We start from the raw sequence: 15,232 nt of genomic DNA on the forward strand, positions 1-15,232 counted from the left end.
CATTGTTTATCATTATTATTACTTGATGCAGGGCAGCCAACATTGTTACTGACTTTTTTGAGTGTTAACTACTCATCTATTTATTTCATTTCAGGAGTGCAAGTTTCAGGTGACCAGACTTCCTATACTACATGGTAACTGTTCCGTGTTGCCACAGATGGAACTCAAGCATCATGACAACAGTAAACATTATCTGAATATGACAAGGCAAGGCCTCAATCTATGGTCCCATTATCCCTAATCCAGACATTAAAACTCTAAGAGAAAACTGGTAATACCAAAACTCAACAAAGCATGTGATTTTGTACTGGTAATAAGGAGAGAAACAAAGCAGCAGATTACCTGGTCGCATGTTGGGTTTCTAATCTTCCTGAAACTGAAGAAGATCGGGTCTTTTTGCCAAATGGCATCCTTTTTAGAGGCTGTAAATTAAAGAGTGATGTGATGTAAAAAGCAGACTTTAGCGCAGCACATTTCCTCAGACATCCAAACAGATGTTAACAAGACAGATCTCACATTAGTCTACCTGACACTAGCGCTAACATTACACCTGAGAAGAGCAGGTGGCCCCATGGTTACTAAGATACCAAAAGTGACAACTGTGACTACACCAAAGACAGAAGGCTGCACTTACAAAGCGAGAAATATCTATGTTAAAGCCATATTCAATCGTTTAAAAAGAAACAATGAAATGCACAGTTTATATTATGCTTTAATAAATTAAGTACATTTATAGATGACGTAGTCCATTCTGATCGATATTTCCTACATTGTCATTTTGAGCTACCCTATTTTTAGCCACATTTATTAAGTAAGGCATTCTGATAGATATTGCCTACCTGACAGAATGTTACCCTACATGTAGCAATCTTCAGGTAATCATCGTTTATTGATCTCATTGATTTTGATGCATGTTACAGAGATGTTTAATTATCACAACACTCAAGTTCCACGCAAAAATGACAGCAATCTAATTCTGCAAGACACGGTTAATTTACAGTACATTGGTTATATTATTGCAGTTTTACCCCTACCATGAAAATGAATTACATAAAAATACACAGAATACAAAGACAGATAAAGAAACAACTAATATAAGCCGTGAGGTTCAGAGAGGTCCTGGCCAGCTTGATATTCTCTCTGGGGAGCAGGACTTAGACACAACCGCTGGGAGTTTATCCACTTTCTCACTGTTGTGTGGGTACACATCTTTAGGTAAAACTGTTCTTACAGCCTCCTTTTCTGCAAATCCAAAAGACACAAAACATGAACTAGCTGTCTGTCCAAATAAAAATCAGTAAGCAACCTGTCAAAATGCTCAAACATTCAAAGGCATTGGTTGACGCTAACCCTCTTCTGGTAAAATTCTGTGTAATTGCTGCAGCTCCTGGGGCAGCCGAGACTTTCTCTCACATGTGACATCAGTGACTCTCTCTCCACAGTCGTAGTTGGTCAAGTCTGATCTTTTTTGCTGAGTGTGCCTTTGCACAACAGTTGGAACTGCAACACAGAGGATAAGCAATTGATAAAAAGCATTAGGCTTGGTGAACTGCAAGCACTCTTAACAGTGTTTACATCAGTATTTCATTTTAAGAATACAGTACCTATACCACGACAGGCGTTGTTAGGATGTGGGCTGCAGCTGTAGAGAGAGTAGTTGCCCAGCAGTTCAGGATTTAGCTTAGGCTGGCGGTAATTGTCCCTCATCTCTGTATCAGTAGAAAGTGGCATTTCAAGCATGCTGTGCAGAGGTGTAAGTCTTCTTTCTGCTTGTTTAATATGCCCATGTCCTGTCAATGCAGTTCCACAACAAAAGTAAAAAGAGCTGAAGAGAGAAATATGTGTATTGTTTCATTTGGACACACCTGAGTGCTTGAATGTCAGCAGTTCAGCTGTTCCGACATGCTTTCATGTACACAAGACTGAACCGATAGACTTGTCATACCTTGGGGCATACCCATGTAGTCACATCTGTAGATGGAGCTGTACTGTGCTGTCCAGGCCTTACGGATCTCCTCCTCAGATGGGGGACATTTCCAAGGAAAGCTGACATACTCAGAGCTTTGTGTGGCGTCCCTAGGCAGCCTCCACATGATGAAAGACTTGGGGAAAATAGCTTCTTTAAAGGTTACGATACATTGTGAGAGGTCAAGCATGGCATTCAACTATGATTGTAGAATTGAGGTTAACACAGCCTAAATACCAACCTGACTGGGATGTGGGTTGTTTCTCCTCTGCCCTGAGGCGGTTCCTGTGCGAATGCATTCAGGTTTGCAGGCTGGCTTCCAGCAAAAATCCTTGTTGTACACAGTTGAACCAAAAGGTCTAGACTGTGAACTGGAGTCTACAAATGAAGTCGACGTTGGGCACCTACATATGCATCAACATACATATACAATTACACATACACAGAAACAACAAATTCTGCATGTATATTCAGAACTTTAACCAAAGCCCAAGAATAGAACTTACAGCAGAATCTCTTTAGCTGAGTTTGGACGGTAGACAAATTGTCTTCTATGAGATGTTTCATATGGATCCCACCACTGTTTTCCCTCTAGAAGAAAATGACTATTAGACTGAAACCCTTAATTCTTGATAAGTGGTTTTCAACAGTTACTCTGGGTTACTTACAATATTTTGTTTCCTTAAAAGATACCTGAAATTTTCTGTAAAATTAATGTTGTACTTGCATTTTTACTATAAAGAGAACTGTGCTTGACTATCTTATTTTTGACTGATGTTCAGTACTAGTGTTTCTTTTTTTAGTAACAGATCGGTCCATAAAAAACAGCAACAACAACAACAAAAATTTACAGATACACAAGACAGACACAAATTAAATAAGACAGACATCATATAGTCTAATTAGGCAACATAAGAAACCTAGCATATTACAGTAAAGCAAGAGAATAGAAATGTAAGAAAATAATAAGATTCTTGCTAAATCAAAAATAATGTGTTTTGCAATTCAGAACTAAGTTAAATTACATTCAAGTAAGTTAACACATCAATCTTTACATATCCTTGGTTTAACATTACCTTTGGTTGCCATTGGTGACCACTGTTCTGACACCTTGTGCTACAGAAGTTGTTTCCACTGTAATGAAAACCTTCCCATTTCCAGGTGACAGTTCACTTCATTGATGGCATCCAAAAAAACGTAATTTACAACTGTGGATAAATTCAAGCCTGTGTGTGTGTATAACAATTAGAACGTTTGGCTTTCAGGTATTGTTCTTATGTGCAGAGGCAGAGCGTTTCACTGATGCAGAGTGTTTCTAGGTGCTGTGGTTATGGAGACCTACAACATTTGAATGGCCACTGTGAGCTGCTCAGTGGGGGAGATGTTGCATTAAAAATTAAACAAGTGGTACAATTTCATTCTATGCTATAATCCTTAACTCTGCCATTTCAGAGAGAAATACAATACATTTACACTTATACTTTACTGGTTACACTCCAGATAAACAACAAATGTACAAAAACTATAATATTATCTCATTGAATGATAATTGTATACAGTAGGCTACTTCACATTATTGCACTCAATCTGCACCCTAACTTCAGGAAAATCATCTTTTTGCAATTTGTGATATAAACATCTTCCAAATATGGAAGTTTCAACAATTACATTTTAGAGGACAAGTCACACCTTCCGACTTACTCTTCCTACATAACTAAATAATCTTAATCTTTAAACCCTGTCAAAATAAATATAAATCATAAAATAAAAACATAAGGCTTCTACCGCTTCGTGGTTGGAACTCTAATCAGATCCATTTTAACCAGCTAACTACCTGTTGATAATCCGGTAATATAGCCTACCATAGTCCTATTACACTCTAAATTAGTTAGGCCTATGCATATTTGATTATTTACGGGTAACGTGTATTATTATTATTATTAATGGGTTAATTGCACATTGTAGTACTACTTTTAAGTTAACAATGGGTATTTATTCCACAACATAAGACTGCACTTGTTTAACGTACCACGCCAATTTGAATATACTTGCTATACATAACGTTACTTTAAAGCTTTCCCAGGCACTGGCTATTTGACATTCAAGTTTAGCGCCACCGCCCCGTCGTGTTTTGGACAACCAACTGTACTACTTGCAACAAGCAGGACTGACAACGAGTGTCCAATAAGGTACTCCAAGGAGTTGACGGCAGCCAATCTTCAACAGCCGGAGCCCGACACACAAGACAAACACAGAGGCATCCTCACTGCCGAGAGACCGCGCACTGACGGACGGTGCTTCTTCTTCCATTGTTTGATACGTACCGACGTAAAGCTGGCTTCAGGGGTAAGCATAATACATGTTCAACGCTAACGTCACTTATAAACAACGCGACCAGTATGTACTTGTTATGATTGAAGCCGTGTGCTGTAATAAGGTTTGCACAGCATACAACGGCGTTGTAACTTTAACGTTAACGTACATGTTTAGTTACATGACTGAGCTGAATAAAATGCTAACACTGTATCAAGCTCCTGCTGATGTTTAACACTATCTTGCTAATTTAGCTGCGCAGTTACCTATCACTGATATTAGTTTCCAAAAACAAGGTGGGATAGGATAACCCCCATGGGCAAGTCACTGACTACGCTCGGGTTAGCGTAACGTCCGCTAATGTCTTATGAGCTAGCCGACATAGCTAGCCTGCTACGCTAGCATGGTAATGGTGGCTGGTTGGTGTGGCCGTGTTGCTATCATAAAAGCTAACGCTAGCGAGAAGGTGTACGTAGGTTAATACCGCAGACTGGTGCTGAGGCAGCCCGCCGGATGCAGTGGTGCAGGCGGAGCATCTTTCTCCGCAGTCATCACCACTTCTATTTAAACTTTAAACCATTTAATCTACATTACCCGGACAGGCCATTGAGGTTAAATATGAGGCCTGTTGAGATGCGGGTGGGGTGTGATAGCTGCCCGCTAGCCATTGTTTGCAATCAAATCAGCCATTTTAATAATTGTCTCATGAAATGAGCACTGTGTCATGCCAGCTTGATAAAGCTAGCTAGCCTAGCTAAAAGGCTAACGCGAAAACCAAGAAGACACAAGAGCGGAGCAACAGTGGCTAACAGCTAGCTAGCGAACAATCAAAGGCGACGGACGCTGTTGTTTTATGGATTTATTTACATGGTATTTAAATTGGAGGCTAATGTTAATAAATAATTGTTTTCACTAACGTTAACTCTGTAATATATCACAATGAATTCATGCTGGACGTAAATTACCATACACTAAATTGTTATTGAATGTAGATAGTACTAAAGGAAGCATAATGTTGGCCTCTACATACAAAAGCTTATTAGTCATCCCGGACCCCCCTCCTCCTCCTTCTCCTCCTCCTCCTCCTCCTCCTCCTCCTCTAAACAATAGATGGAACTGACAAAGCAAGAGGCATACAATTGACTAGGGAGATATTTAAATATTGCCAATGCTGCTGTATGATTAGACTTGGATACATTTATCTCAAAACATGTTTTTTCTCTTCTCTATTTAGCGATCCAAGATGGGGAAAGATCTGAGGAAGCCGAAAGGCAAAATGTCCTCATATGCCTACTTTGTGCAAACATGCAGAGAGGAGCATAAGAAGAAACATCCTGAAGCATCTGTCAACTTTGCAGAGTTCTCCAAGAAATGCTCTGAGCGATGGAAGGTAAATTAAATTATGCTCAGTATCCAAATCTTCTTCTTTTGTTCTTTTTTAATGGATTTTTTTTTTATTCTCTGAATTCAATATTTTCTTTAAAGAAGTGTAGGTCTTCAAGATTGTTTGAAACTGTTTTTGTCTTCCCAAAAGACAATGTCACAGAAAGAAAGAGGCAATTTTGAAGATATGGCCAAACAAGACAAGGTGCGTTATGAAAGGGAAATGAAGAATTACGACCCCCCCAAGGGCCAGAAGAGGAAGCGATTCAAGGACCCCAATGCCCCCAAGAGGCCACCGTATGTATCATAATCAACTTGCTCCACACCATTTTTTATGACACTAAGTGTCAAGTGGATTATATCTTATCTGAACCATTTGTCCCCATAGGTCTGCATTCTTCATATTCTGTGCAGACTTTCGCCCCAAGGTAAAAAGTGAGCATCCTGGACTCACCATTGGGGACACTGCAAAGAAGTTGGGAGAGATGTGGAACAGCTCATCAGCAGAGAACAAGCAGCCGTATGAGAGGAAGGCTGCCAAGTTGAAGGAGAAATACGACAAGGTAAATAGACAAAGCTTAACAATTAAAACAAATTGTTGTTTTTAAGGTTTTATTTTACTTTAAAGCATGTGAAAGAGTAGGTCGCTCTCTATTGCTAAAACCACTTTGGGCTCTCCACAGGATATCATTGCTTACCGTACAAAGGGCACAGTGGAAACAGCATCTGCTGCCGCAGCAGACGACGATGATGACGACGACGATGAAGAGGACGATGACGATGAGGACGACGACGATGAATAGATTTCCTAGGCATGGGACCTGAAGTTTTGTTTATGCCATATAACCCTATTATACTCCATACACCATCTTGAAATATAAGTCAGACTGACAAGAACATGTGTATATTTAATGTTTTTAAGATGTACAGTGTTATTTTTCCTTTTTTTGTAAAGTTAACACTACATATCTTGAGTTTTGAGATTTTCTAGTGGTAGTTCTTTATCCCCTGGCATACTAGGAGGACTAAACATCAAAAAGAAAAAAACTAGTCTTTAGGTGTTACAACTCAAAAATAAGATTTCTGAGTTGGTAGTGTATTTTTCTTCATTTGAAAAATATTTTTTTATGTGCTGTATTGATGTATTTTTATTGTTCTTTGAATACCACTCTAATATCAAAAACAGTTGACATTTAAGAATGTCTTCAATAAAGGTCTTTTTTTTTTTTAAGAAGTTTGTTTTTTCTTTTAATTTCAGTTATCTTAACATCTCCCAGGGCTACCTGTCAATTTTCAAGGACCCAATGTGTAGAACATGTAGCTGTTCAAGTGAACACATAAATAATTCAAACAATCTGGGGTTTGAGATTTTTCATTTAAAAAGAATAGCTGGTGGATGCACAAGTGAATAAGTGCAATGTAACACACAACTGCTTCCTGTTCTCACATCTGCTGTCAAATTATACTTATACAGTATAGTGGAGAAGCTAGTCTAAATTGGAAATGAGGACTAAATAGTAACCCGATTTTGTATTAGTTTAGGATTTGTTTGAAGTGAAGCTGCCTCTGGATTAGAAATATATATTTGGACTCGGGTAATGGCCAGCAGCAACATATGACCTCAAATCAAGTTCCAAAAATGTCTTATTTGGAAATAGTTAATGAATCAATGTCCTATAACAATAATCAGAAAATAAAAAGGCAAGTACTGCAAAGGTGTAGAAACAATTACAAAATAGACTAATGTATATTAAAAATATTGATTAAAAACAAAACCAATATAGTTTGCAGTATTTATATTAAAGTTCTAAATGCTTTGGGAATGTGCAGAAGTTCACAGTATGAGGCACAAAGAACATGTGTGTTATCTATCTGGCTGATTTGTATCCTATCTTGTGCTAGGCTTGCACAGTTGTATTGTTTTTATGCCAATAGCTTTAAAAAGTGAGTGTAATGTCTGGTTGTTTATTGTACTGTGGTTTGAGGAACCTTAAGGTGGTCACCAGAAGGTGGCACCACAATAAAGTAAACTGTACAGTAGCTGCAGTTAAAGGTTTACGCTGTAGGTATTGTGTCACACACAGTGCCCAGCCCACATGGACTTATAGGACACACACAAAGAACTGTTGCAGTGGTGAGACATGGTCAGACATGCCCATACCTTCATACAGTACATTGTAAAACAGAACTTTGTCTTTTGTCCCAAGCATGAAATCGGCCAAACAAAAGGTTGCCTTCCAAAAATTATTCATCATAGACTCATTTTCTAGAGTCTTAGTCAATCATTCCAAAGAACCTACAGAAACTAAGGACATTTTACTAAAGCAAAAAGCCAATAAATAATCTTATAATGAGAAATAAAAACATCTTCAGTCTCACCTAAATCAGCAAACAAAGTATTTTCTTCTCAGCGATACACCTGCCTGTTTCTACAGCTTTTGGTAATGAACTGTTCTGAGGTTCAACTAGTTATTTTTCCTTTCACAATTTAGGTTTGTACTAAACCAGTGATGTAATATAACAAAGTACAAATACTTTGTTACTGTACTTAAGTAGAATTGTCACGTAGCTGTACTTTTACTGCGTTATACATGTTTACATACATTATTAGATTATATATATTATGTATTATATCTTTATATACATTTCTGAAAACTTTTATGTCATTACTTTTCCTAAATAAAATGTATACTTTTACTTTAGTACTAGCGTCTTTGGTATTCGCAACTTTGTACGTTGGAGTGAAAGATTCTTGGAGCATTTATTAAATATCTATGTAGGTTATCTATCTACACTAGGTTTCAGAAGATTTAAATAAGAAGGATGTAGTAGACTGAAACAATAACAGAAACGACACAATTATTAAAGAAAGAATGAAAATATTTATGTGTTTATGGACATGAATAGTATACAGCATGAATATAAAACCCTAGGGTTCCCCTTCTAAAGAGCCTAAGATGTCTTTATGGTGTATACAATGGAAATAAAAGAAATAAAATACAATATTCAAAGTTGTTAGTCCATGACATAAAATAAAATAGAATACCATCCTTTAAGATTTTGTAGTTCTGGTTGGGTGGATCGCCATCAAACTTCCAATGTTTCCAAGAAACCCCAAAAACCTTACCTGTGTAAACAAGGTCTGAATGACATAATGGAATCTATGGTAACATATGATACATGAGTGAAGTACAATGTATTTAACATATGTGACACCAAGTACTCATTTCTTGTACAATTCTGCAATAAAAATACATTTCCCAGTTTCCTAGCCACATACCTTGATCTCTTTACACCATGCATACCAACAGTGTTAACTACAACTGAAGCTAGATGCACGTGTTGAAACCGTGCACTCAACATACAGGAATACAATTACATCCATAGGCTACTGCAAATGACCTTATTAATAACCCAAATGTATATTGTAAATGAATTTAGATAAACTATATTTAATATAAAACCGAAACTGACACATGAATTTGCATTAATATGGTAACATTAGTAAAATACATGACATGGTGCGTAATATCTGCATTAGCTTACTGTAGCATAGCACTAAATACTTTGATTACTTTGGCTAGCTCACCAAGTTTCACGTTTGTCAAACACGACGAAAATCCCACACAACGAAAATCCCTCATGGCTCCCTGGCAGCGGTACAGTTCCCAACGTACTTTTTCAATTGTTTAGAGATGATATATGCAATTATATTTCAATGTTAATATCTCTATTATCTCCTCGCACCCGCGGCTAGTAGGCTGGCTGTGTCCCTTGTGTGGCAGGGAAGCATCCGCAGTCACCTGTCAATCAAGGCGGGATCAACTCTTGAACCAATGTTTTAATTGGTGCATAATGACTGTCTGACCGCTAACAGACTGGCTGTCTGCGTAGCAGAGAAGCTTCCGCTGTCACCTATCAATCAAGGCGGGATCAACTCACGAACCAATGTTTTAATTGGTTCATAAAAACTAAATGCATTTCATGTAGATTAACTAAGTTTTATTTGACTATATTATAATAATACAATACATCAATATTTATTTCCATAAATTTTCTAGTGGGCTACATTTTTCCTCACAAAAACTGAAAATGTTGTTTCTGTTTTTGTCTTTGTTGACGTCAGACTTTGAGTTTGATGTTTAAGGTGTGGATACCCTGAATATTATGCATTACTATAAGAAAGACGCAATAAAGTTAATAATTCAAGTTTTTATTTACTTGTACTTGTAATAGTTAAGTACATTTAATATCAGAAAATTACTCAAGGTACTTGAGTACAAAAAATATCAGATACTTTTACTCAAGTAATATTCTGAAACTTGACTTTAACCACTACCAAAGTAATTTTTTGTTAAGATACTTGTACTTTTACTGTACCAAACATACAACACACAGTGCTCTATTTTGTTTGTCCCACCTAAATGTCATTATATTATGTAATTATATTATTTATATAATTTAATAGTTATAATTCAATCCAAGAAGACAAACAGTCATATGTAAGAATGAGTAGAGTTTTCTTCGTGACAAACAAGGATGAATTGCAACATTTGGCTGAGTCATACTGACCACATCCAAGAGATGAAATCAAGTGTTGTGTGTCTATCCTAGTCTCAGAAAAGTTCTTTTAGAGGTTTGTGTGTGCACTTCCCCAGCGAGTCCAGGCAGGGACCTTTTGTGATCCTTTGCAGGGTTAGAGTTTCCTCTCCGTGTAATTGGAGACAGTCTCACAGTCACAGTGGCCTCACAGTCACTTAAAGGGGCATCACATGTCCATTTATCCAACTTTTCTCAGTACTTTTGACCTTTGCAACACAAAGAACTGTCCTCTTAGAAGTGTTTGCAAATATAAATGAAGCCGTTTGCTTATACACTGAAACAGGCTTTTATCTTAAGTGTTTCTGCATTTAGTTAACATTAGGATCACAGTTTGTATTGGGGGGGAAAGCAGTGACGACAGTGGTTCTGTTCCCCTGTGTACCAGTTAAATTATGTGTTATAGTAACGGTAGTTTGGTAAACCATTAATTTTATTTACCATAAGAGGCAGTAAGTTCAGTTTGAAACCTTAAGAGAAACTGTTTTGTCAATGCTAGTCATGTTAATTAAGTACAATTGATGAACTGTTATAGTAATGTTGGTACACAGCAACAATCTGTTGCTCTAAATTCAGCTTCAACATTCTGTGCCACAGTGTTATGTCAGAGTAGCAGTTTTCTTTTCTCTCCACTCCTTTCATTCATTGAATGGACGCTTTGCAGTCTTTGAATGAATTCCCTGTCAAAAATGTAGAAAGAAAGGCTCCCTCTGGGTTACTTTAAAAGAGGTACCTGTTCAAAGAGTCCATTTCCTCTCTACACCCAAGAACTTCAATAGCAAAATCCACGGAGAGAATATAAAACGGACTGATTCAGTAATGCATATTATTACTCTTTTAATTTTTATACTTCACAAATTTCATTTTATAAAGAAAGCAAGCACATGTGGGCTAATTTATTTAAAGATTGCCTGGCATGCTTCTTTTGAAATATATATAACAACAAAAAACTTTCAATCTGCTGCATTTTGGAGCTTTAATAGAGTGTTTTTCCCCTCCAGGATTTGCATAGAGTGATGTCAAAGGGGTGTGTCAGTCAGGATTACAAGCTCAGAAGATTGAGAAATCACTATGGATACAGCTTTTATAGTTTTCCATTTGTTGGTCTTGTGTGAAAGTAACCCTGTGCAGTTTCCAGCAGTTTTGTTTTGCTCGGGAGCTTCTTTTTTAATTTGATTTTGCAAATATGAGGACTGCACTTAGAAAGCCAACTTCATGATGGAGTCTACTCGACACTGCAGAAACTATACAACTTTATTGTTTCATTTTCTGGTAAGTTGGCCGGTTAGCTCGTATGTTGCAGCAGTGAGAGACAACTGAATAGAACTTGATTTATTATTATTTAACAAATTAATGGCATTTGAATTTTAATAATTGATCAACTAAAAACAAATCTTACTCTGGGACAATAAAGTATCTCTGTCTATCATTTAACTTGCAACTTTATGCACATTTCACTTTGACAAGAAAATAAGACTTAAAGGGCCCCTATTATGCAAGAAAGCACTTTTTCTGGGATTTGGGGTGTTATTTTGTGTCTCTGGTGCTTTACACGCATACAAACTTGGAAAAAAAACTATTCATGCTGTTTTGAGTGATATCCCGGTTTCTGAATGTCCTCTGCCTTTAGTCTCTGGGTGGGTTCATCCAAATCTACACGGCATTCTACGTCACTAGCCGAGATGAGGTGGCTAACCGTAGCATGCTGGCGCATTCTCAATGGCAAAACACTGCTACAACACACACTAGTTAACCATTATCTCCAAAAGAACTACTTCCTGTCCCTGTTCTGCAGGTTTTCCACAAGTGACCCTCGTCTAGAAGAAGTCTCCCAGCTAATCCTGCCTTGTACTGACCAAAGTTGGAGAAAGAGTTATCTAGCTGATGGGATCTTACCTAGCTACTGATCATGTGTGACTCCCAACAAAGATAGTAAAGCAGTCAGATGTTTCACACTGTAGCTAAAACAGAGACCTCAACACACAGGGTGAAAAACAGGATCAGCAGCAATGTGCAGTACAACAAAAATATAGTGTTTTTTAAAAATGAAACCATGTAAAACTATTCTGGTACAACCACAAAATACTATTTTTTTTGAAAATGAGAAGAATATGGACGCTTTAACATGCTCAACTCACATTGAAACTTAGAAGACTTTGAAGACTCAAGTAAGCAAGATGGATTTATTTATTTTTCCCTGATTCCTCAGGTGTTAAATACTACATCCTCTCATGAACCTTTATCTGGAAATACAGTGAATGGGAGCATCGAGGGACAGCTTGTAGATACCGTCTCAGGTCCCTCCTGGTATTTTACATCTATTAATGCTGTGCCCAAGCATGGCACAGTTGGGTTACACTCCCACAACAGATGGGGATCACAGATGGCTTTCTCCAGAACTGTTCATTCATTTGAAGTGAAAGAAGACACACTACCAGGTTAGTCCTCTGTGCAACAAGGCCTTTCCCCATGTAAATTAGGCACAATACATGATAATTAACTTAGTTTTTAACAGACATGACAGTTTTTTTAAATCTTCAGTAATTATTTAGCTTGTGATTGTATAGACTATCCTCATTTTTAACATTTAGGATAGCGAAGGTCCTTCTGTTTTTGACAATAATGTTGCCAAATGTGTTCTCTTCATTTAACAGTCATTAGATTCAGTGATTGTGAATCATCCGTTTCTTGACAGGAACAGTTGTGGGAAAGGTGGATACGGTGTTTGATGGTCTCACGCCTATCACGTACTCAGTGCAGGAGGATGACGGGGAGAACCTGTTCCTCCTCAGCCCCTTCTCAGGGGAGTTCCTATTGTCCCGCAGCCTGGATTTCGAAGCACAAAGATTCTACATACTCACCGTGTTGGTGCAGCAGGGGGATTCACAGGTTTCCAGTGTCAGGGTGTACTTCAATGTACTAGATGTGAACGACAACCCCCCTGTTTTTAGTCAGGATGCCTTTTCTGCGTCAGTGCTGGAAGACACAAGGGTTGGCACTTGCTTCCTGTTTTTAAATGTGTCAGATAAAGATGATGGTAAGTGCAAAAGTACAATTTAAATACAACATTCATCCAACAATCAGAATCTGATGTTCTTAAGACACAAAGCAGCACCAACAAACGTCACAATTTGTAAATGATGGCTATCTGCAACAGATGGGCAAATTGAACAGCCATTGGCTGCATCATGTATACATATTCTGTGCATGTATGCAACCATGAATGCATCTTCAGAAATCAGATCAAAGGTGTTGACAACATGCAATGCCAAGCAAGATTACACATCATAACAGTCAAAAAGAACCCTAATATGATCAACGTTTTGCACAGTCACAATGAACCAAAACATTGTTGTAAAAAAGAAATATTTGTTGATAGATGGGAAAAGTTGCAGATCTGTAGTTTGCTAAGTTTTTTCATGGTGAGTTTTCTCCCCATGAGGTGTTTTTCTCATACAAGTGGAACCAAGTGGCCTGTGTTTGCCAATGACTCCCTCTAGTGGCCATGACTGAGAACCTGGCCCCACATCGGGTACAGGTCTGTCTGTGCCAGAGTTTAATGCACCTCACCTATCTAAAACAGCATCTACATGTTCAATAATCATTGTTGGGGAACAAATTCACCATATAGAGTTCTTAGAATTTAAATACAGCTAAAATCAGCTTTTTATTTTCAATCAATCTTTGTAGAATTACTTGATTCCAGAGAAAAAGAGATACATATAATATTATTATATAATGGAAAGTCTGGGGTGCTCAAGAAGTACAGTCAGATGTTTGGAGCTGCTCTTTGGGGTCGGGAATTCACACGTGGGTGGCTTCTCCCTATGTCTTTTAAATTTTCCACATTGAAATAGCCAGTAAAACAAAGGCTTTGGAAATAATTTTGAACGAGAGTGCCTTGGATTTTCCTTTTTTTAATATATTACATAATAATTGACAGTGGGCTAAGGAGCTAATGCACAGCATAGGTGAAAGTGCTGCCAAGGTTTCACTTGAGCTGTGCCATTTTCTCCTGTTTGCTTCAGTTTCAACACTGGTGGGCATGTTGTTACTAAATCGGGCTTACCGATCTGTGTGTACAGTCTTTCTTGCCAAATCCAATTAGGAAACTGAATGCACAGCCCCTGTGCCCCTTTTTACATCCTCTTTCTTTTCTTTTTAGTGCATGCATGTGTGTTGATTGGGAAAATGCCTGAAAATCCAAATCTTATGTTTAGTTGGAGGCTAAAGTTCGCATTTAAAATAAACATCTGCCAGTGATCTGCTGGCAGAGCCTTTCTTTCACACTTGCCAGTTAATTCCTATTTCTAGCATCTTTTTTATTGCCGTTTATTCATGTTTATTCTTAGCATACTTGGTGGCAAACATGTGTTTCAGTACGTTAAAAGGGAAATGTTTGGTTCCCTGATTTATGTATATAGTAACCAAGCCATCATGAGAAGGACATTCCATAATTTGGGATAATGTCATGTATCATCTTTTCCTCTCTGCCAGGTGACAATGGAGACTTGAAGCTAAGAGTGGCCGATGGAGATAAAGAGGACGCTTTCTTCATAAACACAGCTGGCAGTTTATGCTTGAACACAGAGTTAGACAGAGAGAGACAACCCTTCTACAATCTGACTGTGACAGCCAATGACTGTGTCCAGCCTGTGTCTTTACAGTTCACCAGCACAGCGCACGTTCGTGTGGTGGTTGACGATGTCAATGACAATGCTCCGCTGTTTGTGTCAGGTAAAATAGTCAGTATACCAGAGGACACCGCACTTCATTCTGTTATAATGACTGTTCATGCTGTGGACAAAGACATTGGATCCAACGGGGACGTTTTATATTATTTAAACAACACTGCTGGTGGCGTGTTTAGCATTGATAATAGGAGTGGCAAAATATACCTGGAGGAGGAATTGGACAGGGAACAGGTAGACATCCTGACTATAACTGTAACAGCCACTGATGAAGGCTCAC

At 38.0% G+C, this 15,232-nt stretch overlaps 3 protein-coding genes across 3 annotated transcripts; 2 read left to right on the forward strand and 1 right to left on the reverse strand.

Annotated features, from left to right (window-relative positions):
- Nucleotides 1-108: 108 nt before the first annotated feature.
- On the reverse strand, nucleotides 109-3,363 carry LOC117941991 (testis-expressed protein 26-like). Its single transcript, XM_034867272.1, has 7 exons — nucleotides 3,043-3,363; nucleotides 2,473-2,557; nucleotides 2,208-2,370; nucleotides 1,946-2,102; nucleotides 1,605-1,790; nucleotides 1,351-1,500; nucleotides 109-1,242 (listed from the first exon to the last, which is right to left on the reverse strand). Exons 1-7 carry the CDS (start codon nucleotides 3,053-3,055, stop codon nucleotides 1,109-1,111), a joined length of 888 nt encoding a protein of 295 aa, XP_034723163.1. The 5' UTR covers nucleotides 3,056-3,363; the 3' UTR covers nucleotides 109-1,108.
- A 678-nt stretch (nucleotides 3,364-4,041) lies between these two features.
- Nucleotides 4,042-6,891, forward strand: hmgb1b (high mobility group box 1b). Its single transcript, XM_034867273.1, has 5 exons — nucleotides 4,042-4,312; nucleotides 5,514-5,669; nucleotides 5,814-5,959; nucleotides 6,051-6,225; nucleotides 6,346-6,891. The coding sequence occupies exons 2-5, from the start codon at nucleotides 5,523-5,525 to the stop codon at nucleotides 6,463-6,465; spliced, it is 588 nt and encodes a 195-aa protein (XP_034723164.1). The 5' UTR covers nucleotides 4,042-4,312; nucleotides 5,514-5,522; the 3' UTR covers nucleotides 6,466-6,891.
- A 4,476-nt stretch (nucleotides 6,892-11,367) lies between these two features.
- LOC117942119 (protocadherin Fat 4-like) lies at nucleotides 11,368-13,337 on the forward strand. Its single transcript, XM_034867446.1, has 3 exons — nucleotides 11,368-11,533; nucleotides 12,471-12,699; nucleotides 12,957-13,337. The coding sequence occupies exons 1-3, from the start codon at nucleotides 11,477-11,479 to the stop codon at nucleotides 13,319-13,321; spliced, it is 651 nt and encodes a 216-aa protein (XP_034723337.1). The 5' UTR covers nucleotides 11,368-11,476; the 3' UTR covers nucleotides 13,322-13,337.
- The last annotated feature ends 1,895 nt before the right edge of the window (nucleotides 13,338-15,232 follow it).

Source organism: Etheostoma cragini, chromosome 3 (genome assembly GCF_013103735.1).
Source record: "Etheostoma cragini isolate CJK2018 chromosome 3, CSU_Ecrag_1.0, whole genome shotgun sequence".
NCBI classification, from domain to species: Eukaryota; Metazoa; Chordata; class Actinopteri; order Perciformes; family Percidae; genus Etheostoma; species Etheostoma cragini.